The sequence below is a fragment of the Xyrauchen texanus genome, chromosome 38 (assembly GCF_025860055.1).
Source record: "Xyrauchen texanus isolate HMW12.3.18 chromosome 38, RBS_HiC_50CHRs, whole genome shotgun sequence".
Taxonomy (NCBI): Eukaryota; Metazoa; Chordata; class Actinopteri; order Cypriniformes; family Catostomidae; genus Xyrauchen; species Xyrauchen texanus.
This window is the reverse complement of record NC_068313.1, coordinates 11,470,015-11,495,695: the sequence shown is the minus strand read 5'-3', so window position 1 is coordinate 11,495,695 and position 25,681 is coordinate 11,470,015. Positions and strand designations below refer to the sequence as shown.

The 25,681-nt window shown below is 38.8% G+C and overlaps 1 protein-coding gene and 1 long non-coding RNA gene across 5 annotated transcripts in view; one reads left to right on the top strand and one right to left on the bottom strand.

Annotated features, from left to right (window-relative positions):
* Positions 1 to 25,681, bottom strand: part of LOC127631484 (cell adhesion molecule 2-like) — a 370,436-nt gene that overhangs the window by 79,448 nt on the left and 265,307 nt on the right. For 3 of the 4 annotated variants that reach the window (XM_052109616.1, XM_052109619.1, XM_052109618.1), the window contains exons 1-2: positions 24,600 to 24,729; positions 12,671 to 12,820 (exon numbers count right to left, since the gene is read on the bottom strand). In XM_052109616.1, the coding sequence (XP_051965576.1) occupies positions 12,671 to 12,820; positions 24,600 to 24,699 (250 nt within the window). In that variant the 5' untranslated portion in view covers positions 24,700 to 24,729. Of the gene's footprint in view, positions 1 to 12,670; positions 12,821 to 24,599; positions 24,730 to 25,681 lie in introns of those variants that run through there. The other variant, XM_052109617.1, reaches the window with a different exon arrangement.
* LOC127631499 (uncharacterized) lies at positions 24,644 to 25,599 on the top strand. Its single transcript, XR_007968981.1, has 4 exons — positions 24,644 to 24,736; positions 24,882 to 25,140; positions 25,229 to 25,369; positions 25,473 to 25,599. It is a non-coding gene; the product is annotated as an uncharacterized LOC127631499 (long non-coding RNA).

Here is a 25,681-nt window from a genome sequence, read left to right as displayed (position 1 = left end):
AATCCAACAGCATGCAGCAGAGGGATAGCAGGAACTCGGTGTGTACACGCAGCAGTTGCAGACACGACCATTGGCTACGAAGAAATTTTCTGAATGAACTCCCGTATTTGCGCCGCTTAAATATCCATATGTCCGGGGGCGGGACATGCAAATACTGGTTGCCAACTCTCATTGGCCTTTTTTCATAGTCCAGAGGTGAATATCGGCGCTCAAGAGAGACCCCTAGTGTCGCTTCTCTGACACAACGTGGAGAGAGCGACAGAAGGGGAAATACAAGTACACATTTAAGAGGAGAAACAAGCCCTGAGTCTCTACTCATATATTAACCATACTACTTGTCCATAGCACAAATGGTGTGGGCTACGTGCCAACAGTACACATGCTTAGGGTCAGGGGTTTGTTCAAATCCCTAACCCTAAGTATGAGCAATAGTAAAAGTGATGCTGTAGCCATAGAAAGCGCCACTAAAAACTGATTATGTTGCTGATATTTCACTCAAATGTGGAGCAAGAGTTTGAAATGAATCCTTTTCAGATGTGGTATTTTTGCACAAACACACAAATCTCCACATATTCCCACTTTGACAATCTTTTCAAAGAGGATGTGCTTCTAGCTGTGTAGTCTAATGGCACACTAAAATAATTCCTTTCAATCTCTTTGAAATTCAGTGTGAGTGTCATAAGCAATCTTTTTTCCATTTCCTCAATCCAGTGGTCCAGAATTCAAATATAATAGACTGTACCCAGAAAAAAATACATATCACACTCTCTGATAGGCCTGAAGTAACATCTTGCTGTCATTGTGTGCAATTGAGGATTAAAGCCATCCTCCAAAATGGTGGTTCAGCGACATTCGCTACTGTATCCGGCCAACATATCAGCATTAACACAGAGCTGCCAAGATGTATTTAATTCAAGTAGTCTTCCAATATTTGGATCATGAGGCAGATTGAGGGTAAACACATTCTCTAATCCATTGCAATGCAACTTAATGCAACACAGGTTAATCAAAATGATGAAATTGGATGCTCTGACTAAAAGGAATATCGACCTATCAAATCATACAAATCAACACCACAGTGAATGAGAGACAAAGAGGGTGAATTCACAAGATAGTTTTGTATATTCACTCTTGATATCGCAGATGGTAAGTGAATAAGATGCAGACTTTTTCACTCAAACATTTTACTCAAAGATTGTAAAATGTAATTCACCCCACAGACCCTTATATCTTCCAGTACTGAAAGCAAAAATGTTACAGGTCACTCGAAACGAGACCATTCATTCTTCAAGGCCACTTGAGAGTTACAATCATTCAGTCTCATCTTACAGACCTAATTGTGAGCACAGCCAATTTTCTCTTTACTCTCTCTCTCTCTCTCTCTCTCTCTCTCTCTCTCTCTCTCTCTCTGTTCACCCTCCTCACATGTTCAGTGCACAATATTGCCCTCCTGACGCTGAAACTTACCCCCTCACACCACTTGCACTCTGCAGACAATCACTGTTTTAGTCCTACTGTGTTGTAAACATAGTTCACCCTACACATTTCCAACAGCCTAATGATTCCCCCAAAATAGAGCACACAATTCAATGAAGGAAATATGCAAATAAAATAATATATACATTTTGTTGATGATAAATTACTTTCTTCTTTTACAGTTTTATGATCTTAGACAACTAACTATAGGTAGTAACCATTCACTTTATTAAGATACTGTAATACAAAGACGGTAACATTGATTTGTGGTGCAGTTTTTGGAAAGTATTTGTGGGAAAACAATTTTAAAAAGCAATCATTAGTAGGAGCTGCGGTGTAACATAGAGGTTGACCAATATTGGAATTTTGCATATACCAGTAAATAAGGAGGTGGAAGAAACTGACATCCAATTATCAGCCGTTAGTTTTTAAAATAAATATAACTGTGTTAAAAATTCCTAGTCTCTCGTTCTCTGCTGGGCACAGGCATGGAGGCTACACAAATCCAAAATAAATGAAATGCCAAATGCAGATGCAAATAAAAACAATTATAAAAAAGTTTTGGTGCTTAACTTAGGACTTTAAAATATATAAAAAAAAAATACCCAAAATAAAATGTTTAAATGTTTGTGCTAATAGCATCTCACAGAAACAGATAAGGGAACAATAGATGTTTCTCAGTGTTTAGAACGCAAAGAATGGACTTCTTGTAAAAACTGATCTTGCCTAACTACCTTGAAAGAGCGATCTTATCATACTGATCTCACAGTAAAATCAGAAATAGTAGGTTGAATTTTCTTTAGCTGAAATCTGTCAGGTGCTTACAGAAATCTGAAACACTGCCTTAGTGGCCAAAGTGGTAACTGTTGTTGGCCATATGGGCAAATGTGAGCTCCATTTTCAGGGTGTAATGTCCACAGAGGGGTGCCAAATTTGAGTTGTGAAGCAAATTGTTTTCAAATGTACAGGTTGTAATACAGTGAAGAGGAATACATGTTTAATATACTGAACCCCCAACCCAAACCCAAAAAGTAAACCTGTGATAACATTGAGTTTGCCTGCCACAGCGCTCTCAAGAGAGCCCTTAGATTTTGTATATCCCAGCGCCAGTCATTACTATAAATGAGAGATATCATCTAGATATGTGGCGGCATATGCCACCAAACAAACCGAACAGAAGCGTCATGAATTGGTATAATCCGAATGGTGTGGAAAAATATTTTTTTTCTCAGGATATTGGAGGGATCTGCTAATTACTCTTTGTCAAATTTGGACACCACGTTCATTTTCAGTAGTCAACACAGAACCGGTCGGAGCCAATGCTCTTTGGTACCAGAACTACCGGGCTGGCCAGATCGCTGTGCGACTCTTGTATTATACACATTTCTAGCATTTCTCCAACTCGTTTGACCTCAAAGGATCCTTGCTACTTTGCGAGTAATTTGGAGCTCGAAGTGGGCAGCAATACAAGGCGACATGTTAAAGCACTTTATCTCCCTGTGCGAATTCCCGTAGTCGAGTGCCCCTGTCATATAGTCTGTGTTAACGTTCTTGCGCTTGGAGCAAATTCTCATGTGTTACCTGCCCCAAAGTATGGAGTTTTGCTCTAAGGTCAAGAACGTATTGAATGTGGTTTTTGCTATTCAAGGTCCTTCCTCCCAAGCTTGATGTCGAGCATGCCGCAAGTCTGACGCCCACACAGTAGCTCAAATGGGGAAAATGGAGGCTTGCAGGACTTCTCATACTGCAAACAGCAGGGGTTCGAGCTATTTATTCCAATTTCAAGCATCTTCGTGTATGGACTTACAAATCATGTTTTTCTAGATTTTATTAAATAGTTCAATCAACCTGTTTTGCAAACCTACTTTGCATGTGATAAATGCTGGTGCGAATTGATTTAATACATAATCATTTGTACAGTTCGCGTAGTGTACATAACATGAATGTTGTGCAGTCCTCTCTAATGGCCCGATGAGGTCCATGCCAATTCTCTCGAAAGGGACCTCGATCAATGGCAGGGGATGCAATGGCGCTTTTGGGGTGTCCAGTGGATTCACCAACTGACATTCACAGCATGCCGCCCACCATTTACCTACATCGCCGTGAATACCCAGCCACAAGAAATGGGCCATTATACCGTTCAAAGTCTTTTCATGCCCTAAGGGACCAGCCATTGGGTTATAGTGGGCAGCCTGGAAGAGTGTTTCCTGATGGCTCTTTGGTACTAATAGCTGAGTAGAATTTTCTTTGGTCTGAGTGTCCTGCGTCACTCGATACAACCTCTCTTTAATAATAGAAAAGTATGGATATGTGAGCACAACATTAGGATGGAGCTCTTTACCATCAATTACTTTCACTTGGTCAAAGGCGTGCTTAAGGGACTCGTCACGTGATTGCTCCAGAGGGGAATCCCCCTCAGGCCCCTGAGTATGGGAATTCCCTCATCTGCATCATCATGACGCAGAGCAGACGTCGACAGCCCTGGCACCACCTCTCCAGTCATAGCGTCACGTCACGCACCGCGACACCCCTTTGCAGGACCCATCCACACACATTACCCTCAATACATTTTGGACCCATCTTCACCAGGGACATGGGTGGGGTGGGTCCCAGGGGGTCGTAGCACCAGCCCCCTCTCTGACGTTCAGGCTCCGGAACATCTGCCGGTCCTCCACTTGTGCCAAGAGTAGGGCTTGGAACTGTTGTTCCAGCTTCAGGCTTAATTCCATGAGGACTTGGTGTTGGTCTTATTGGATGCTGGCGAGGGACTTAATAATTTCATCCAGCGGTGAAGACTCCATAATGGCATTATCCTCCAAAGCCGGGTTTTTGGCACCACTGTAATAACATTGAGTTCATGGGCAATGGAGTAGTCAGGAACAATGAAACAGGTTCAAGGTCAGTTGCTTTTGCACCCACTCGACTGAAACTGTCAAATAACATATTAAATCATTTACTCAATAGAACACTCTAAATCACTGGTCACTCTCTCTCGTGCCTTCTGGTCATTCTCTCTCCTATTCTGAAACTCTGGCGTGCCTTATAAGTTCTCCCTCCACCATCACTATAATGAGAGACAGGTGTTAGAGTAATTACAGCCCATGTGACGAGCCTAAACCACCTTCCCTCTCCCACAGACAGACACATGACTACGCCCCCCTCCCCCATGCCACTGTCATGCTCGTCACTGGTTATACAAACACAATGGCTTCAGCGCAGGCTCTGAGCCCAGGTTTCCAACACTGCTGATACAACAAGCTTCTGGTATCACAACAAGGCAAGATAAACACACTGGAGCTGATGCAAAAATGTCTGATTGAAGATGACGCTTGTTGATGAGTTGGCATAGTGTGGCCGATCCTATTGTACTGGAAGTCTTGGAAACAACATGCCAAGTTGGTAGAATGTATCTAAGCAAGTTTTGAGATGTGCTTCGATATGTAAATATATCTGTAGTTAATGATGACGTCAAACATTTACATTCCATAAAATTATTTTTTTTATTAATTGAGTTGCTTTGTAAGGAGTAACCCAACATTCTAACGAGCTACTTTTAAAAGTAACGTTACCCAACATTGTTCATGTGTTCAAGAATTCAGCAAATTAAGCTTAGAATAGCCTATATTTTCACCAGATGAAAGGTTTTATAAATATATTTCATCAGATGATGTTTTTATTATTATTCACCAGATATGAAGTTGTAGACTGTTACATACCCGTGTTGTCTGCCCCGTGTTTTCTGTTTCACTCATCACTGATCACACTCCATGTCACGTTTTCCTTGTTGTCCGCCCCGTGTTTCACTGTCCTTGTCTAAAAACTACAATTCCCACAATTCCCGGCCTCCCTCACTGCCTGCACTCATCATTGTTCCCACCTGTGTCTCGTTCAGTCTTCATTGTGTCTGTGTATTTAAACCCTGGTTCTTTGTTATGTTCCCATGTTTGATCGTTCGTGGATGTTTCGTGTTCGTGTGTTAAATTAATTTTCCCATCGTGGACCTTTAATTTGTTCCAGTGTTAGTGTTCTTTTCACCCGTGTGTTAGTTTGTGTTTGAGTTACTTTTCCCATCGTGGACCGTTTATTTTTGTTCCAGTGTTTTGTGTTCCTCTTATTATTTAATAAAACCGCGTTTGGATCCACACCTCTCGTCTGTCTTGTCCTGCTTCCACACCATTCGTGACATAGACATGATTTGCTGATGGGGCATGTTTCCATATACACATATTTTTCTTTGCATGCCCTCACTTCAATTTAGAACACTTGGTTATCTAATCAAAATAACAAAATTTACATTAAATTGAGGTTTAAAACTGGATGGATATTGTCACTTGTGACTGATTTAGACATAGCAAACCACCACAAGGTAACAGTGATTGTTTATATTTCACCACCAGGGGCTGCGATCAAACTCTAGAACCCTCCATTGACTCCAACTCCCAGTTATTGGCAATTTTTGCAGATAACTGATAATTCCAAAAGCATCTATCAGTGTCCCTCTTCCAAAAGAATTACCCCCTCAAGTTGATTGTTGCTTCCTCTTTTAACTTAAAAGATGGCCAAATCCAGTCAAACAATAAACATAGACATACTGTATTTACTACATTCTATAAAAAAGGGATTGACTGTCTCATGGACATAGTTGGCTAGTGTTAACGGCACATAAATCGATGAACAGCACAGAAATAAATTTGCTTATATTAACATAACATCACATTACCAGTGGGCACTTAGGAGCTTATGACTACAACAATGTGTGCTCCCTCAAGGTAATCCAGGGTTGTCAGCAGACCAAATACAATCCTCTTCCAGCAAATGTTATTTCCTTCAATCAATTCTTCTACAGGTCACTAAACTTATGTGCTGACCATTTTATTACCAATAGGCTAATTATCTTAATTAACATCTGGAATGGTGAGTGTACATTTTTAACTGAGCACTTCCCACAACAGAATTACTCCTGTAACTTTGCCCATAAAAACAGCACATCTGTCCGTTCCACGGGATATGCTGAATGACTGTTTCCAGGAGGGCATTATATTGGCTGAACGGTGGAAGAATGTTGGCAGATCTCACCAGTTTGCTCACTTCCTCCAATCTATGTCAGTGTCACTTCAAACCCCCTTGAATAGTTTGCTTGTCCCTCATGGCGATTGCAAGAGCTGTGCCAGGCTCGGGTACTCGGGTGTTTGTAAACACAGGAAACAAGAAAGCGTTCTACCCATACTCTGTGCTGTCAGAAGAGCTTGCCAAGAACTAGGCAAATGTAGTTCATTTGTGAAATGTAAACAGAAAACATGACAAAATCCAAAATGAATAGTTTTTGTGTCATTTGTTAAAGGAAATTGTTGGATTAAACTGTTAGCCCGCCAAGATGAGCTAGACATAATGTTTTTTTTCTCTCCCCTTTTTCTCCCCAATTTGGAATGCTTAATTCCCAATGCACTCTAACTCCTCGTGGTGGCGTAGTGACTCGCCTCAATGCGGGTGGTGGAGGACAAATTTCAGCTGCTTCTGCATCTGAGACCGCCAACCCATGCAACTTATCACCTGGCTTGTTGAGCCTGTTACCACGGAGACATAGCACGTGTGGAGGCTTCACGCCATCCACCGCGGCATCCATGCACAACTCACCAAATGCCCAACTGAGAGCGATCCACATGATAGCGACCACCAGGAGGTTACCCCATGTGACTCTTCCCTCCCTAGCAACCATGCCAAATAGTTTGCTTAGGAGGCCTGGCTGGAGTCTCACAGCATGCCCTGGAATTCGAACTCATGAACTCCAGTGGTGGTAGTCAGCATCTTTACTTGCTGAGCTGCCCAGGCCACTAAGCGACACATAATGTTGTAAAATGTAGTTTAGGTTTATGATCTTTTTACTTTTTAGGCACTGGGATGCTTCACTATTTGTATCCAAAGTATCGCCATGTTTGTGGATTTTCAAATTGTAGTAGGGATTTTGATTCTTTGTTCATATTGATTTTGGTCACTGATTTGTTCAGTGACCATATCTTGAATATTCATATTTATGTAAGCAGGTGGTGACAAATTAGTGGCTTTTCTGTTGTGAGTTATTGACTCAACTGATTTGTAAAAAAAAAAAAAAAAAGGCATTAACCACCTAAACAACTAATGAATGAGAATGATTCGTTCACTTTAAAGGTTCGTTAAAAAATTTGGATATGTTAACGAACAAAACAACACTCAAAACTGTCCACCAAAATTTTGTTTGTTATTTAATTAAATTCTGGCCCTCTACCATAGCTCACGCTTATGCATACTCAAACTTGACATTGACATTTGGATGAGTAAATGATGACTGTCTCTTTAAAGGCAGAAAAATATCTTGGAACTCCTCACACAAATAATGTAATTGCATTTATGTAAAAACATCATGATGCCAATGAGAATGAAATGTATAGTGACATAAAATCTTAGATCCACAGGAACATAAATAAAAAGCACTGATAAAAAATGTGACAGCACTTGTTTTCTCTTGAAAAATAGAGAAAATACCTGCACTTATAAGGAAGTAATACATTATTTCGAGCCTCCCACATACACACACTCACAGTAAGTCTTAAATGTCAGTGATGGTACTGTTCACTGCTGCAGACTAATGAAGCGACTTATTATTTTCAACAGAAAAACACTCAGTCTCTGTCTCAAACAAAAGCCCTGCGGTTACAGCATCAAATAAAAAACTAAATATACCTTTAAATCTTTTCAGAACACAGCCAGGAGATAAAGTTGACTTGAAATCAAAATAGACCCTATTTACTTTTTAATATTCAATCCTGGTCTTATTGTGATTGATTCATCAGTGCACATTATTCCAAAGAAAAATCAGGTTTGTTTTCTTATCTGTCATTAAAAGTTAAAAAACTTGATCAAAGCAGCTTTCATTTTGGCTGATGTCACTAAGCCCTCTAATGTTTTTAACTCTTTCCATTCAACCATCTGTCAAAAGACCACTTTAGCAATCCAAGCCATTAATGATAGACTGTAGATAATATAATGTTCCACCCTACATATTTTCCATCCAATATCCTGTTTCACACAGAAATACATCACAAAATGGATGTTAAATGGGCTGTTAACATAAATTCATGACTTTACAAACTCTTACTTTAAAGTTTGACCAATGTGGTAACTAACCGGCCATTTTTCTTGGCTAAGGCTACCACTTTTGTTGGTGATGCCACTGAAGATGGCTCTAGACTTTATTCACAGTTGCCCCATCTTTGATTTTTGACATGAATGAAAATGAGGCTAGGGATAGACTTATCTCTTCAATGGCAAGCACAGAACAAAGCTGTACTATGCTATTAGATCACATCTGATTTTTTACAGACTCATGTTGTCTGGATATTTTGGTTTACTGAATGTTCTTGGACATTTAAGAGATGATTGTTGGGCTCCACTGCTACATGTCACGTACGAGTGATGAAACAAACTACAGCCAGTGCTGGCCAGACATCACTTCAGTCTTTTGATTTCAGAGGATGAACTGATGCCATCTCCAACTGTAAGACATTGGATAATTCATATGCTACGGCCTGAACCTTGGATTTTGGAGGGAGCCCACCGAACCTCACCTAAATGACCTGCCGGTTGAACTGCGATACACCTCATTGATCTCTGCCTGCAGCACCACTATCTATTGATGGAATACACACTTGAAATGTAATACATAGTCTATCATTTAATGACCTTCATCAGCCAACTAACAAAGGACAGTGCGTCTATGTGAATTTATGCAGTTATTCCAAGATGGATTTCAAAGACATTAGTCATTAATATTACAGTTTATACAATTTAAAATCTTTCTTTTTTAATTTTATTTTAAACACTGGACCTTAATTTACAAATTTAAAACCATGACTTGCACTGCACACAAATAACTAATATTGGCATTATGGTATATTCATGTTGTTTAGCCAGAAGGGAACTGGCCCCCACAGTGAATCTGGTTTCTCCCAAGGTTCTTTTTCTCCATTAACCAACATCTTATGGAGTTTTGTGTTCCTTGCCACAGTTGCCTTCAGCACAATTCACAATCATATTTAATGAAACTACACAATGATGACTCTAGATAGCCTATTACAGTTTCTTTTTTTGTTAATGCATGATTTCCTGTAAAGCTGCTTTGGAACAATGCGTGTTGTGAAAAGGGCTATACAAATAAACACGACTTGACCATTGTTGTTCTTTGCAAATACCTTTAACAAAAACTTAAATTGTTCACCCAAAAATGTGATTTCTTTCATCATTACTCAACCTTGTGTTCCCCACATGAATTTCTTTCTTCTGTGTAGCACAAAAGATGTTATAGGTAGAATGTCAGACTAAGTCACCATTCACTGTCACTGCATCTTTTACCATACAATGGAAGTGAATACTGAGACTAACATTCTACCTGTTAACATCTCCTTTTAAGTTCCACAAAAGAAAAAAAAGTCATGGGTTTGCAAAGAGATGAAAATGTGAAGTGAATACAGAATTTTAATTTTGGGTGAACTATCGCTTTAACAGTCACTGATCACAAGTTTAAAGTAGACTAAATGCACTGAATGTTAAAAGATTAAATCCTAATTGAGGGTAAATCGTTGATAAATCAGTTATCTTGTTTACTGAAAGATAGTAACATGTATATTAAAGATAGATAATACAATTATATTGTGAATATTGTGCATGTACTGTATATTAAAAGTATTAACATTATAGAATTTATGTTATAATTATTGTAACAAAGTTCCTCCTCTTTGGCGCCCTACCGCACCTGCGAACTAGGCGGTCACCTAGAAAAGGCCCTGCCCCCACCTCCACAATTATGTATAGTATTTATGTTATAATTATATATACTATTACTGGTACATATGGCCTACTTATTTTCTTAAACTTGACTAATTCACAAGACAGAGAAAAATACCTGTATAACCTAGGCCAGAAGATGGAGATGAGGGATGTAACAGGTGTTTAGCATGGTAATGAATTCTGTTTTTAGCATTTCTCTTCACTTTGAGTAGCTCTGGTAGCATTGCACACAAAGCTTGTTTTGCAATGTCTGTCTTCATTGACAAAGGTGCAGTTTTACAAGGGAACGCCACGATATAATGAGGCAACACTAGATCGCTCCATTGTCACACGCTTGCACTGCATAAAGGAGCAATTTTTTTTTATCACGTCACTTGCTTGCAGAAATGCAGAATATCAAAATGTTATGTCAAATTAACAGGTTTATATAGATTTAATACCTAAATTCAGCAAAAGTGTGCTCACACCACACTATAAGCATCCAATGAGCAGCTGGATTGCAGAACGAGAGAGAGAGAGAGAGAGAGAGAGAGAGAGAGAGAGAGAGACAGAGAGAGAGAGATGGTAGGCGCCATTTTATCAGAGCTAAAAATGCAGGTTAATTAAGTTGTACGAACAGAGAAAAGTAGTGTTGCATAGCAATGCTTAAATAAAAGAAGCATTGCCATGGCAATGCAATACTGGCAATACTGGCGATGGCACCTATGTCCATAGGGAATTTGCAAGCGTGATATAATATTAGCCTATATGAATTTTTGGGAATTTTGCGTGGCCGACAGGTTACTAAAAGAGGAGAACGACGTACTATAACCACCTTTTTTGTTTTTCTCTATGCGAATGAAGAAGTTTGTCATCTTTCAGGCCACAAGTCTTTTTATTTCCACAATTAATCTTTGCTTGTGGTAGCTTAATATTACTGTAGGCTACCTCCAAGGCCTATTTGACAAAAATCCATCTTTCGTTTTATATGTTAGACTATGCTTGTGATGGAGGGTTATTGGAGCAACGGGAATGATGATGTCATTACTTTCAGGAAGAAAAAAAATGCTCCTCCGCAGCAGGGAAATCTCGCCTTTCGCTTCTATTCTGCAACGCTCCCATAATGTTAGTCACGTTCACTGATCGGGACGATTGGGACCACAGTTGGCTACGATGTGTATCTTACAGTCTGGGGGGTTGTACTGGCTTGTTTTGATTATTGGGGAATCTACGCCCCTGAGTGTAAAGCGGGCTTAAGACAGATTAATTAACTCAACTGTAAAAATGGATTGCTGTAGACTGCAGGTCAGTGATACACTTACTGTACATTCAATGATATGGAAATAAAGGAAAGAATATATTGACTTCTAATTGTCTAATCACTAAAAACAAATGTCTTTGGTTATCATTCAGTATACTATATTTATATAGTATTATTTTGATTATTATGATATACAATATATTGAATATATTTAATTATCTTTATTTGGGGGTCTTTTCCAGCAAGTATTCATATGTATTTAATTGAAATTAAATTGAATGAATCATCATTGATCATTTTAAGTTAATGTTCAAATTCCCAAGTGTTAGTTTATACAACTATTCATGTAAAAATATATTTGCATATGTAGAAAGTAACATTAACAAAGATCAATAAATGCTGAAATAGTATTTTTCAACTTTTGTGTTTACTAATGTTAACAAATACAACCTTGTTGTAAAGTGTAATTAATATAATTTCAAACAAAAATGCATTTATTTATAAAATATTTTGAAAGCATAGTTATATAATGAAGAAATTATAACAAACAAACATATAAACACACAAATAATAAAATAATACAAAAATAAATATATAAATAAATAAATGTTAATGTGGGTTCTTTTACCAATACAAGCCAGTTTATAAGCGTCACCTCTTTTAAAAATATTCCAAATTTAAATGATCACATGAACAACCTTGCAAAATAAAAATAAAAAAGTAATATTTGAGCAGAAAATTAGAATTGAGCACTTTGGCTTACGGTATGAACATATCCATAAAGTCGGTTGTAAACAAATTGTTGTTTGTTGAATATCACCGTTGACTTGAAATGAAACACTTCATCCTTCACTACAAGGAGCCAGTAATCCTGCTAAATTGCTTTTGTTATTGCTCTACTGATATGCATGCTATGAATTGAAGACATGACTGGACTGTATGTGTTCATCTGAGAGAGAGAGAGAGAGAGAGCCAGAGAGATCCACTGATGTTTAGTCTCATTAGTCATCGCCCATCCTATTCCCAAACTTATCCTTACACAGCACATTTCCTCTCGACCTGACCCAGTAACCCACTCCTGCTGCAAACTCGCTGCACCAGACTGATTTACTGCACATCCTGGCACTCATTCACCTTTCTTGTCCCCGAAGAACAGGGTCTGTTGTGCTGGGTTTGACCACTGGAGGGAGGTGTTATCATTGTAATCCACTCGACAGGTCATGTTGGCTGTGCTGCCCTCCACCACTGTCACATTCTGGGTGATGGGGAACTGAGTCTGGCTGCCTACAGAGAGAAAGAGAAAGAGAAGAGAAGAGAGACATATAAACAAAGCAGAGTTATACAGAGAAGGACGGTGGGAGCAAGGCAAGGGGAAAGAAAAGAGGAGAGAACGTTTTTGGATACTACTGGGGAAACTGGTCTGGTTGCATTGCATCAAATTTCGATTAACAATTAGTCTTTAAAAAGTTTAGAGCATAGTAATATTAGTTATATTTATATGTATATTACAGGATTTTACCATTTTAATAAGCAGAACATTTAACACAACTTAAACCTAAAGTGTACACAATAATGTCTGCACTACTAGAGTCGCCAAACAAAATGGCCAAAATATTTTTTTTTTTTAAACGGGTTTCCCGAAATATTCCATCCATTCCCCATTGGTCGGGCATACAAATAGTCCCGCCCCAAACCGAGTCACTGTTGCTCTGTTAGTCTGGTCACTAAGAGATACTACATTCTTGTAGAACAAGCCTTAACCCTCAGAGACTGAAGCATTGATATTGCTATATATATATATATATATATATATATATATATATATATATATAGATTGAACCTGGAGTATAATTTAATATTTGGCTTCTCAGGTGAATATAACTTGTAAAAGGATGTTTAGATATATTTACTGAAAAACAAGACAAAAAATGCATTAAGAATTTTACCTTTGTTTTTTTTTTATCGAGCCAGGTTTTACAGTTTTGGGGGAAATTACTTATAGTTGATTCCACCTACAGTAACTGTGATAGGAGAAAGTATTTTGACTCAAAAAATTAAACACTTCAGCTTTCATTTTTACCTTAAAAAAATAAATAAAAAATACACCTGCGATATTGGTATGGATGAGAGGTTTTTCTCTGAAGTCAGATCGGCTTAAAAAATGAGGGAGAAAAGTTGTTATGCACCCGGAATGCAATTAAGAGACGTTTCAGCTAGACAAGAAGAACAAATGTGAAATAAGACCAAGCAGAATCCACAGAGGGCAGGTGATTAGGCCTGGCTTGGATGTCCCCTATGCCCCTGTTACACACATACACACACACAGACACACACACACACACACACACACACACACACACACACACACACACACACACACACACTTGATCCTTCCACTTTTTCCCAGATGAGACACGAGGCAGTCGCTAACTTGGATCGAAGGCCCGTCATAGTCAGGATTATGTGTCAATTTGCCACTCAGCTGCAGTGGTGGCGTCTCCCTTGGCGAACATGACTAGCTCTAATTAGGCCATGCTACCAATTACTGCTGATCCAAGTCAGAATGAACAGAGAAAGAGAAAGACAAAGAAATACACCTTTGTTTCTGTGTTCTTTCTTTACTCATACATTGTCCTTCCTAAATGTATGTGCAATAATCTGCCATAATCTGTCATTTTAATATCTTTGATATTATCGTTATATGTAGTCAATGAATTACAAAAGGTTCTGCTATATAGTGAATATAGGTCTAGTGGTGGCTAAAAGGATTTGTTAGACATCATACAGCTATGAAACCTTTTTTTTATGTAGTAAGGCTTTTTTTTAATGGTTGGTTAATTAACTACTAAAAGATTTACAAATGCATTCTAAATCACTGATATGCAGTTCAGAGTTCAAAGAATGAATTTCACAAATATTTTGTCAAACAGTGAGCATTTTTAACTATGCTTAATAAATACAATTATTCATGCTTATATTAAACATAATCATAAAATACCCTAATTCATTATTTGTGTAACAATGCAGCAAAAAGATAATTAGTGTGGGATTAACATGAGGGATTATGTCAAAATAATAGCCTAATAATAATAATAATAATAATTATTATTATTATGTTTATAATTATGCTATTATTATTTTAGTAAATGATTATTTTATTCTTATTTTTTTCTAACCAGTTGAAGCTGGATATGTATGCTTAATTTATTGTGGAATATATTGTTAACTATATATTCTCCTTGTATTTCTACATTAATATTTGCTGAAACTAAATTTTTGTTTATGTCTGTGCATGTACATGCACAATGTTATTCTGGAGGCACAGGGTGTCAAGCAATTGTGAAATGTCAAGCAAACATGTTACAGCGAGTATTAAATACAAATACAAACATTAAAAGATATGAAAATAAAGATGAAAGTCCTGTGTAATTCTATCAGGAATTTTTACAATATTCTCGAGGCTGATTTTTATGCAAATATTTTAACATAATGTGGAGGACATTATTATTTAGTTAAATTACATGTGCAGAATTACCAAAATGCAGTAGAATAAATTGCATGAGTGAGCCTCTCTAGTTTTTCCAGAAGAGATAGGTGAGAAAATAATAATAATAATAGTAGTAAACATCTGTAGTGTACACTAACACTAGTGTTCACTAACTTTCAAAAGTTAGTGTACTTGTTAGCAAAGTTGTTATTTTGCCAAACTTTGCAAAAAGTGTGAAAATATTTTTTAATTCTGCGTATTTAGAATTTTAAATATGAAATTAGCCTTAGCAAGACAAAGGCGTCAGTCATTTTATTTCTAAAACTTTAAAAATATCCTTTCATCCTTGTCATTTCATCACAAAATTCTATTAAAGGTGCAGTATGTAAGATTCAGAAACCCTTGTTATTAATAACACCTGTGGCCATTAAGTGAACTGCAGCCAGCTTCATGTTGCTCGTGCTCTTGTACACACTCCAGAGGGACACAAGTGAGCGAGCATCGACCAAAACAATGACGTAACATACAAAGAGACTGAACGTGATCCACCGGCATCATGCTGAAAGATGAGGTAGCATAATTAATATTACACAGTTATGATGGTTTTACTACAAACTTTGAGACTAAACTAAAACTACTTATCAGCTAACATAGCATACTGATACACACATACAGCTGCATACTACTGAACTATACCAGACAGTTTACTTTTGCACTATTGTATGTTTTGTATGTCATATGTTGTACTACAATCAAGAAACCAAGTCCTTTTTACCTGACTTTTAGTATAAAGATCAGATGAAATGATTTGAAAGTTCCAAAGCAAGGTAATGGTAAATGGTCTACACTTATATAATGCCTTTTTAACCTTAGCGGTATTCAAAGCACTTTACACTGTGTCTCATTCACCCATTCACACACACATTCACTCACCAATGATGGCAGAGCTGCCATGCAAGGCACTAGCCTGCCATTGGGAGCAACTTGGTGTTCAGTGTCTTGCCCAAGGACACTTCGGCAAGCCTGCGATTAGTGAACAACCTGCTCTACCACCTGAGCCACAGCCACCCCAATAGCGTAGGGGTACGCTATTGGTAGCTTGCAATTTTTCAGTGTTAGCAGGCAAGATCAAGTTAGCTAAAATGACACAGATCAATCCTTATGGCACTATATTTCAAATGCTTTACAGTTATGTAAACTTACCTGTCCGTGGCAGGGTGGAGGGCGGGGCCGAGTGGTGATTCTACACACCGGTCCCTCATCAGGCTAATCAGGCCTCCGAGAGGGATAAAGGCCGACTGCGGAAGATGGTGCAGGAGAGAGAGAGATCGTTTACGGGCATGTCCGTCATGTGTTTGTGTCTTTTGTTTAAGTTTCTCATTAATAACACTGTTATTTATATCGTCAAGCCGGTCCTTGCCTCCTCCTTTCCATTGAACTCCTTTACACTGGTGCTGAATTCCGGGAAGGAGGAGGGATGCCTGTCGTGGAGTCCTCGACACTGCCGTCCACCCGGGGGAGCACCGCTGCCATCCACCGGAGGAGGGAGTAGACCGACCGCCCAGACACGGTGAACAGCTGCCATCCGCGAGGCGAGTGGGGACTGGACTCCCCGACCGCCTGGAGCGGGAGGGCCGCTGCCAGGGGCAGAGGAGTGTCCCCATGAGTAGCCGGGAATGCGGAAGGGCATTCTGTCTGCCGTGGGTCTGACTCTGGTCCGCCCGGGGAGGGGCGGCTGTCGTCCGCCTGAGAGGGTGGAGGAGTGATCGAGTACCATGCGACGGTGTATCAGAGAACCGGTGAGTACGTTTTTTTTTCATCTCTCTCTCCTCTCTCTCTCTCACTGCCGCTCCGCGTGGGCCTTTTCCCTCTCTTTTAAATTTTACAGTGTTTTTTTGTGGAGGTACTACACTATTACAGGAAGTACCCCCCCTACTTTAATTATTTCTGTTTCCATCTCCTTGTCCCCTCCCTCATCCAGGTAGATGGGGATGACCTGCCGTCAGACGGGGTGGAAGGCACGCCCCTCACCAGAGAAAGAGGGGGATGTACGTCATGCCGGGGGCTCCCCAGCCTGAGAGAACGAGGGAGGAATGTGGCAGAGCGGAGGGCGAGGCCGGGTGGTGATTCTACACTCGGTCCCTTATCAGGCTAATCAAGCCTCCGAGAGGGATAAAGGCCGACTGCGGAAGATGGTGCAGGAGAGAGAGAGATCGTTTACGGACATGTCCGTCATGTGTGTTTGTGTCTTTTGTTTAAGTTTCTCATTAAAACTATTATTTATATCGTCAAGCCTGTCCTTGCCTCCTCCTTTCCATTAAACTCCTTTACACTGTCCAATAAGAAGAAAGCCAATTTAGGGTCGGTTTTGATCCCCAAAACCAAACGAAGGTCGCTCCAGGAATCAAATACACTGCCGATGTTCACTCTAGTTTTTGCTCGTCTATGATCACGTTTGTGTATTAGTCAGTGTTTTGCTGGGAGCCGGCAGTTTGCTGGATTCCATCTCTAAGATAACGTTACCTCTGTTATGGTTGGTTAACAGAAGAACTGAGGCAAGGCTCTCGGGAGCGTGTATAAAAGTCACATCCTTTGGATTTTAATGGTAAAAGCGACCTGCTCCCTTCACATGAAAATCAGTCTACAGGCTTTAACAGGCAACCTAGGAAGGGCTCGTTTTTTATGATGCATGTACATACACGGTTGGACATTGTTAATAGATAATGATGATGATAATAATAGTGAGAGTGAGAAAATGTTTTTAATGAGACTTTACTTTCAGGAAGTGCACTATGTGAAAGAAACACCCAAATATGTTTTTAGATGCAAAATATATGCAGTCATATTTATGGCTAAATCGCTGGAAATTTAAAGTGACTCGTAAATCAGCATGTTAGCCCGAATCCAAATATTTACAAGCTAATACTCTGTCTCGTGCTGGTAGGGGATCACCGAGTGGGATTCCCAAAAGCGCTAGGCACCGCTGTGTTCTCATGAAGGTGACATTGAGATCTGTCTCATTCAAGGCCCACATGCTACGGATGTGTTGCACCAACTGCGGTGTTGGCTGCCTCCTTCATTAGTTTAGATCCACATGAGCACATGAGGTGTGCAGTAGATACAGACACTCAGTGTGAATGTTAAATAGTGATGCTGGCTGATAATTAAAGTGATTAGACAATGAGAAAGAACAAATTAAACTGAAGGTCAGCCTTGGTTTTATGGTGTCTTTTTACTTTTGTGAAAAAGAATAGATAATAAAGCGTAAAGGAATAGTTCAGCCTAAAAGGATGTATCAAACCTGTATAACTTTATTTGTTCTGCGGGAAAAATAAATTCTGAATTCTGAAAAATGTCCCATTGATATTCTGAGAAGCTTGTGCATGTGGAGAACTTGTTCGTGCAAGATCTTGCCATTTTTGCTTTCTCAAGATTTGGGCATGTGTCATTAGGGACTTTAAGCAACAGCTGCCTACAGGACGGCTACCGCTTTGCTTCTTCTTGATGTTGTACTATAACTGTCTACTCCAGGATAAGCTAATTAACCTTAGTTAATACTACAGTATGTGACAGATTAGGCAGGAAAATGTTATGTCTTATAAGAGATGCTGTGAAGTGATAAAAAATAATATAGATCCACAATAATATATATATTATTAATAATATGCAGGTTTTAGATTTGACAAGAGTAAAAACTCTTCTTCTGACAGTATGTTAACATTTAACACTAAAAGCAACCATTCACTCGCTATTTTCAAGTACATTTTTGTACCTGAATGATTGAATGGTCTATTTCCCCATCCTGTAGGATAGTGTAGCTTATTGATTTTTTGCACTTTTTGGCTACAATGGTTAATCAGTTTACTTCAGGTCGCCGTAGCCGTCCCGTCTGCAGCTGTTGCTTAAACTCCCCATTGTGAACGTGACAAGAAGAGCTATGGCGCAAGTCAAGATTTTCACTCTAAAATAACTTACATTTGGCTTGTTTCTCACTGAAATCTAGAGAAGACTAGCCTTCAGAATATGATACATAAGTCACATGAACTATTTCAATAATATTTGGGGTACTTTTTAAGTCTTAAAATGAGTCACTATCAACTGCCATTGTACTGAAATCAGTGAATCTTTCAAAGTTGCTCCTTTTCCACACGCTGCAAAAATTAAGTTACATTTTATCTATAGCTTATGGTGGGCTTTGAGTCTTTTGAGTCATTACTTTGTATCTATGTTAAAACACATGTTAGACCAAATTATGTCTCCAAATGTTGTCCAAACTTTCCCAACTGAGTTGTCTGAATGAACAATTTCATTGAACAATATTAAGAGATCATCTTTTATAATAATGTTTGCGACAAGTGTCGTATGAAAGTTCTCGTGTTAATATTGATAGCTGTCTGAACAAGAAATTAGTAGTTCTCTCAACAATTTTATTTTTTTTTTTTTCTTGCATTTAGTGAACATACAAATTCATATTGATAAAACAAACAATGTTATTGAGGACAAATATTAAGACTCAAAAATCATACTGCATAATTTTGCCATGACTTTTTAATTTGGGTCAGAATTCTTTTTTTATAATGCAGAAGAAAGAAAGTCATACGGGATTTAGAACGATATCAGATTGAGTAATAATGACAGAATTAACGTGTAGTTGGCTAAACTATTTCTTTAAATCTCTTGCTCTAGTTTATGTTATCCAGCATTTCAGTATGGCACGAGACTGAATAAATGGTGAAATAATTTGTACTTTTGATTGTATGAACCCTTTCTAAAGACTAAACACCTAAAAAGGTATAATGTAATAAGACAATAGTGGCCCTAGTAACACAGTTCTTCAACTGAGGAAAAAACAAAAAGATTTTAAAAGTACCCCTGGAAACATAATAATGGTGCATTAGACACACAAATAGCTTCAGATCACATGACACTGCTACAAATATCTCTCAGTGAAACTCTACCACCATCATATCAATGCATAATCAATTTCCCAGTTTCATGAAAAGACAATGAGATCCCTACATTCAAAAAAGAATCTGTAACATGAGCCAAATCTTTATGTAGCGTTCTCTTCATTGCTTTGATGGCTTCCATCTCAAATCACTCTGAACTGTTGTAATGCCTCTTCTATGGCCAGAACATACAGTAAAAGCAGACTGCTTGTATAAGGGCTGTTAAATGCTTGTTCTAGAGAGAGCAGAGTCCTGTCTGCTGTACTGTACAGGTGGACGATGGGTCAGCAGATTACTTTCCTAATTTTACCCCAAACCACTTACAGTAAATCTCATATCAGCTATTTGCTCTGTTTGGCCTTATATTACAACAGGGCAAAGGTTCAGCATTAGTTAAATACTGCCTAAAAGGCCTTTTGTGTAATTGTGGCCTGTGAAAGCAGGTAGCCATAAGGGCTACAACTAACAATTATTTTGATAATCGACTAATCTAACGATTGTTACAATGATTATTTGACTATTTGTGGGATTACTGCAACGATGAATCATTAGCTCTTAACTGACTATTCAACTTGTGCCTCAACTGAAAAGGTTGTTTTAAACATGCTTATTACCAATAAAAAGGACAAAATAATCTTTTAAAAATACCTCTAAATAATATTCACTGAATTAAAGGAAAACAATATTTTTTACGAAAGTTTAATATAGTACAAATCTGTATATATATAATATAGTAAAATGACTTGTTTTCCATTTAAAATGGTCTTAAAATCCTTAGAAAATATATATTTACTTGAGAAGCAACATTTGATATATTTAGACTTGGTTTAAGAGAATGAATCTTAAATGAAAGTGTATTTTGTATACAAGTGTATTTTTTCACTTGGTTATACTTCTGCGTGTGCAGTAAAGACAAAATATCCTTATATTCAAAATCTATTCTCTAAAAGCAAGTCCAAATAGTTTTAAAGGAGTTTTAGATATTTATATTATATTGGAAAACAAGTGTTGCAGTGTATTAGGGGTGACGTCTACCCTCTCTCACCTTTATGTTCACTTCAATCCATCTTTAACTCACTAAAAAAACAAAATCTCTCTTCTTAATAAAGCTGCGTTTTGCCAGTTTTCTTCACAATAAGAAATGCACAGTGACACATATATTATGATTCAATAAATCAAGAGCCATCACGTTATAATCTAGCTGCTGCAAGAGCGCACTCGTGGGACGAGCATCCCCGTGACAGAGTGTGCATAAGCCGGGAGCTGTTTCAATCTCTCCCCCTTAGATCGGGACACTTTGCACAACTCATAGAAGAGGTGCTGTCCACACAGAAATGCCAGTTTCGGAGTTTGTAGTTATTTACATGACCTGTTTCCTTATTATTTGATCTTTAATAAAGCTATAACGCATTAAATATAACTGCATTAAAGATGCAATGACGGGTGTTTCCTATAAAAATGCTCTAAACGCAAGGTTTACTTCAGCGGAGCGACAGTTCCAGCTCAGCTTATTACACAATGAGAGTGCTTCTGTATTTACTTATTTGGTATATTTGTATAATTCCTGATACTTTGCGATCAACATCACATGAAGCTGTTTGGAAAGTGCATCTAGACTGTGAGATATGTTCTCTTCCTCTCCTCAGGCATGTCATCATTAGAGTTTAATATGATCTCATGTTACAATAAATGAGATAAAACAACTACTGGACAACGAAAATGTTAGTCTTAAATTTTTTATTGTCGATGTTGTAGATAATATCGACTAATCATTTCAGTCCTAGTAGCCATGAGCTAAAATCACAAATCAATACATTTGTAGGGCTTCGATGAATGCGTTAATTCAGAGCAATTAATGATACAAAAAAAACAACACGTTGACAATTTTGTTTTTAAACTAAAAACGCAGTGTTTATGACATGACCCAAAGTGAGATGCTCCCAAAGCATCCGTCTGGGCGCATGTGTTTGGGAGCTTGCGGAATAAATGTTGTTACATACAAGACAAGCCTTATAGATAGTATTTGTGTTTCATTTTGTTTACTCAAAGATATCATTTAAATTTCAAATTTCCCATGTTTGTTTACAAAAATTTTAAAACTTCATTTACAAAAAGGCATTTACAATGAAAGTGAATGGGGGCAGTCAATAAATATCAAAATACACACTATTTCAAAAAGTATAGCTACAATACATGAACATTATGCATTATAACATGATTAAAGGGTGATAAATTCTGGGATTTACTGAAGTTATGGTATTTATCAGATTACAGGGTTTACCAATGTTACGTCATCAAGACAACAATGTTCATATTGCATAAAAATGTACTAGTGCTGTTAATTTAACTTGTAGATTTATTGCGCTTAATAGTAAATAGTAAATCATGAGAGAATTTTCATTTTTGGGTGAACTATCACTTTTAGTATTCGGCCCAATCCTGGGTTTTGTGAGCAAACCTCACATTTTCTACTAAAAATAGATATGTGCGAAACAGAAAAATTATTTACGAGCATAGTGTGCGATTAATGATTACAACTTACCATAATCTATTTCTCCCCACAGCTAATTATTTAAACATTACAAGACCCACATTCCACAAGCGGCATGCGCCAACCACAGTAGAGTTTTCTGACACAGTCAATATTTTCTGATGCAGTCCAGTCAGAGAGAGAAAGGTGAATAACACTGGAAAAATTTATTGGTATTGGCTATACGTTAACATGAATACATCGCTAAATATGAAGCCCATTACATTTTATTTTAAGTGAAAAAGAGACGAGGAGAAAGAGGAATCCGGTGAGGGGTATTCTCAAGGTTCAACTAATGAAGCCTCTTCACAAGGTTTACCTGAGGTGGCTAACGTTGACATGACGGCTTACGTTAGGGATGCTGAGAACAACGTTAACAACGCTACAGTGACCCCCGCTGTCACTTCAAAGTCCACTGTAGCCAGTGGAGGGTGAACATATATGTAGATTCAATGCAAACTGGCTCAAAATGTTCCCATGGCTAGAGTTCAAAAACAACGTCATGTTCTGAAAATATTGTAGAGGGCAAAAACAGGCGGGCAACTCATCCTTCATGTAGCGAAACATAACATCTCGTGGCGGCATATCCAGTGCAAAGATCTGAACCTGTTGAGACAGGAGAAGCAATCTGGCATGGTGTCAGCAGCCTTGATGAGGCAAGTGCTGCTGTCTGAGGAGGAGAATTGAGGCAGCTGAAAATAAAGATAAACACTGCATACTTCATTGGGAAAGAAGAAGAACCTTTCGTCAAATTTGGGCCGCTTATCAGACTCACCGCAAAAACGGAGTTGACATTAATCCCACGTATGACAATGATGTAAGATGTGCAGAGATGATCAGTCAAATTGCTGACGTAATGCAAGAAAGCCTGTCAGTGAAGCTGAAAGCCGCGAAAAATCTTGCTGTTCTTATAGATGGAGACACTGATATATCCAACACCGAATGCAAGATTGTCTACGTACGCTTGTTGGAGGATGGGAAGCCAGTCAGTCTTCTGGACGGACAACAGACCCTTGAGCACTCCCATGCCATTGGTAAGTTGTTCCTCTTTATAGATTTTATTCTTGTGTAAAGTTCAATCATTATTCATAATGCACATCATTTCGTTTGTCAGAAATACTTTGTATAATACATTTTTTTTGTGTTGTCATTCGAGGTGTTTTGGATGCAACCAAGGACACATTTTGTGTTGTTTGCCCAGAAGAGGATGGAGGGTCATGGATGAAGAAGTGCATCACCTTCGGGGCAGATGGTGCCTCTGTGAACATGGGCCACTGGGGGGAGTGAATGCCCACCTGCAGAGAGAGGCTGGGGGGCATATCATCTCAATCCACTGTATGCCACATAGGTTTGTTACTAATACATTCTCTATGATTTAGTTTTATTTGCTAGCAGAGAATGTTAAACAATACTGTGTGTGTGTGTGTGTGTGTGTGTGTGTGTGTGTGTGTGTGTGTCTGTGTGCATGTGCTAAGTGCTGGAATGGTAAATACCACAGAATTCTTTTTTTCTGTTGGCACAAGAGACAGGGGGGGAAGGAGATGGTGATTTGTTTGGAAGATTCTGTTCTGACTTTCAAGGACTAGAGCTGGCAATCCTGACCATTCAGATGAAAGAGCCAAAGATGTCTGTCACGTACGATCTCCTGAATCTGATATGGAAGACGTATCACTTCAGCGTAAAATCCAAACAAGAGCTCTATATTCTCGGGCAAGCACTTGGTGTGGATATTTGCACACTGTCCCCCCCATGTCCACAGAGCCCTCAAAGTGTCATGACCAAGACAAGGACCTTTCCACTGACGAAGGCCAGTACTCTGTCATGCAGCACATGGAGCACAAGGCCATAGAATCAACAACAGCAGAAGTTCAAAGGCAGGCAAAGAAGGTAAGTTTTACACAGGAAATGTAATACCACACTAGTTTTAAAAAAATTGGTTCAAGACTAAAATTAACTTTCAGAAACAAGTAATTGACAGGTGACAGTTTTTTTACTCGCTACTTAACAGATAAAGAGGGAAATGGAGAATGCATTCTTTTGTGTATTCTGCCATTTTCTCTCAGACATGTTTGAGGAGCTAACCTCACTTAACCTCACCTTGCAAAGAAATGACCTGATCCTTGGGAGAGTTACCAGACTGGATGAACTTTAATCTTACGGCAAAGGCAGGAGGAATGCTGGAGAAGATCCAGACCATGCTTGCTCAGCAGCAGTGTGAAGAGAGGAGATTCCAGGTGTGTTAGGATGAGAGCTTGTTAGGATGTAAGAGAAATAGAATGATTAATAAATTTCTTTTATGGGAGACAGAAAAATGGCCAGACATTTCATTGTGTGTTGGTGTGTGTGTGTCTCTCTGTGTGTGTGTTATTTCTGTTAAAGGGAATAACACTGAAGGGGAATCTGAAAGGCTTCATGGACCTCACCAATCCCCAGCTGTAGCAACACATGGAGGCGGCCATCAACATTGGCGTGGATGATCTCAAAGCCAGGTTTGGTGGTTTGCTGAAGGATGAGGGTGTCCAGACCACAGTGGAGTCTTTCGGAGTGACACATGGCCAGAAGACCAGGCCAGCCTTTTCACCTTTGGCGATGATGGTGTGGCATACCTGATGAGGCATTTCAAGGAGCCTCTAGAGAGGTAACAATTTATTTGACATTGCATTGCCATATGAGACAATGTTATGTTTGCATATTTGCAAACTCACTTGCTCTGTTCAATCCTGCAGATCGGCAGGTGCAACATGACAGCAATCCAGGATGAGTGGCAGGGGCTGAAAATCCTGGTCAGCCACAATTTCAAGGACAAGTCCTACAGTGGGCTGTGGGAGACCATGTTGACAAAGGACACCTACTGGCACGATTACAAGGTATACTAACAGTCCTGAGTAGTATGTATGGTATCCTTCTATGGTTGGTTTTGATAAGTTAATGGTAAGAGTTTAAATAAAATTGAAAGATATCTTTCCCTAGAACATACTGAAGGTGGTGCATTTTATGCTGGTGCTGCCCATTTCAGCTGCCCAGTGTGAGCAAGGCATCTCTGCACAGAACCAGATAAAAAATTCGACAAGAAGCTGCCTTGGGTTCTCCACCACCGAATACCTGATAAGGATCGGCCAGGTGGGGCCTTCTGTTGAGGAGTTCGATCCCACTCCTGCCTTGGACCACTGGCTGACCTC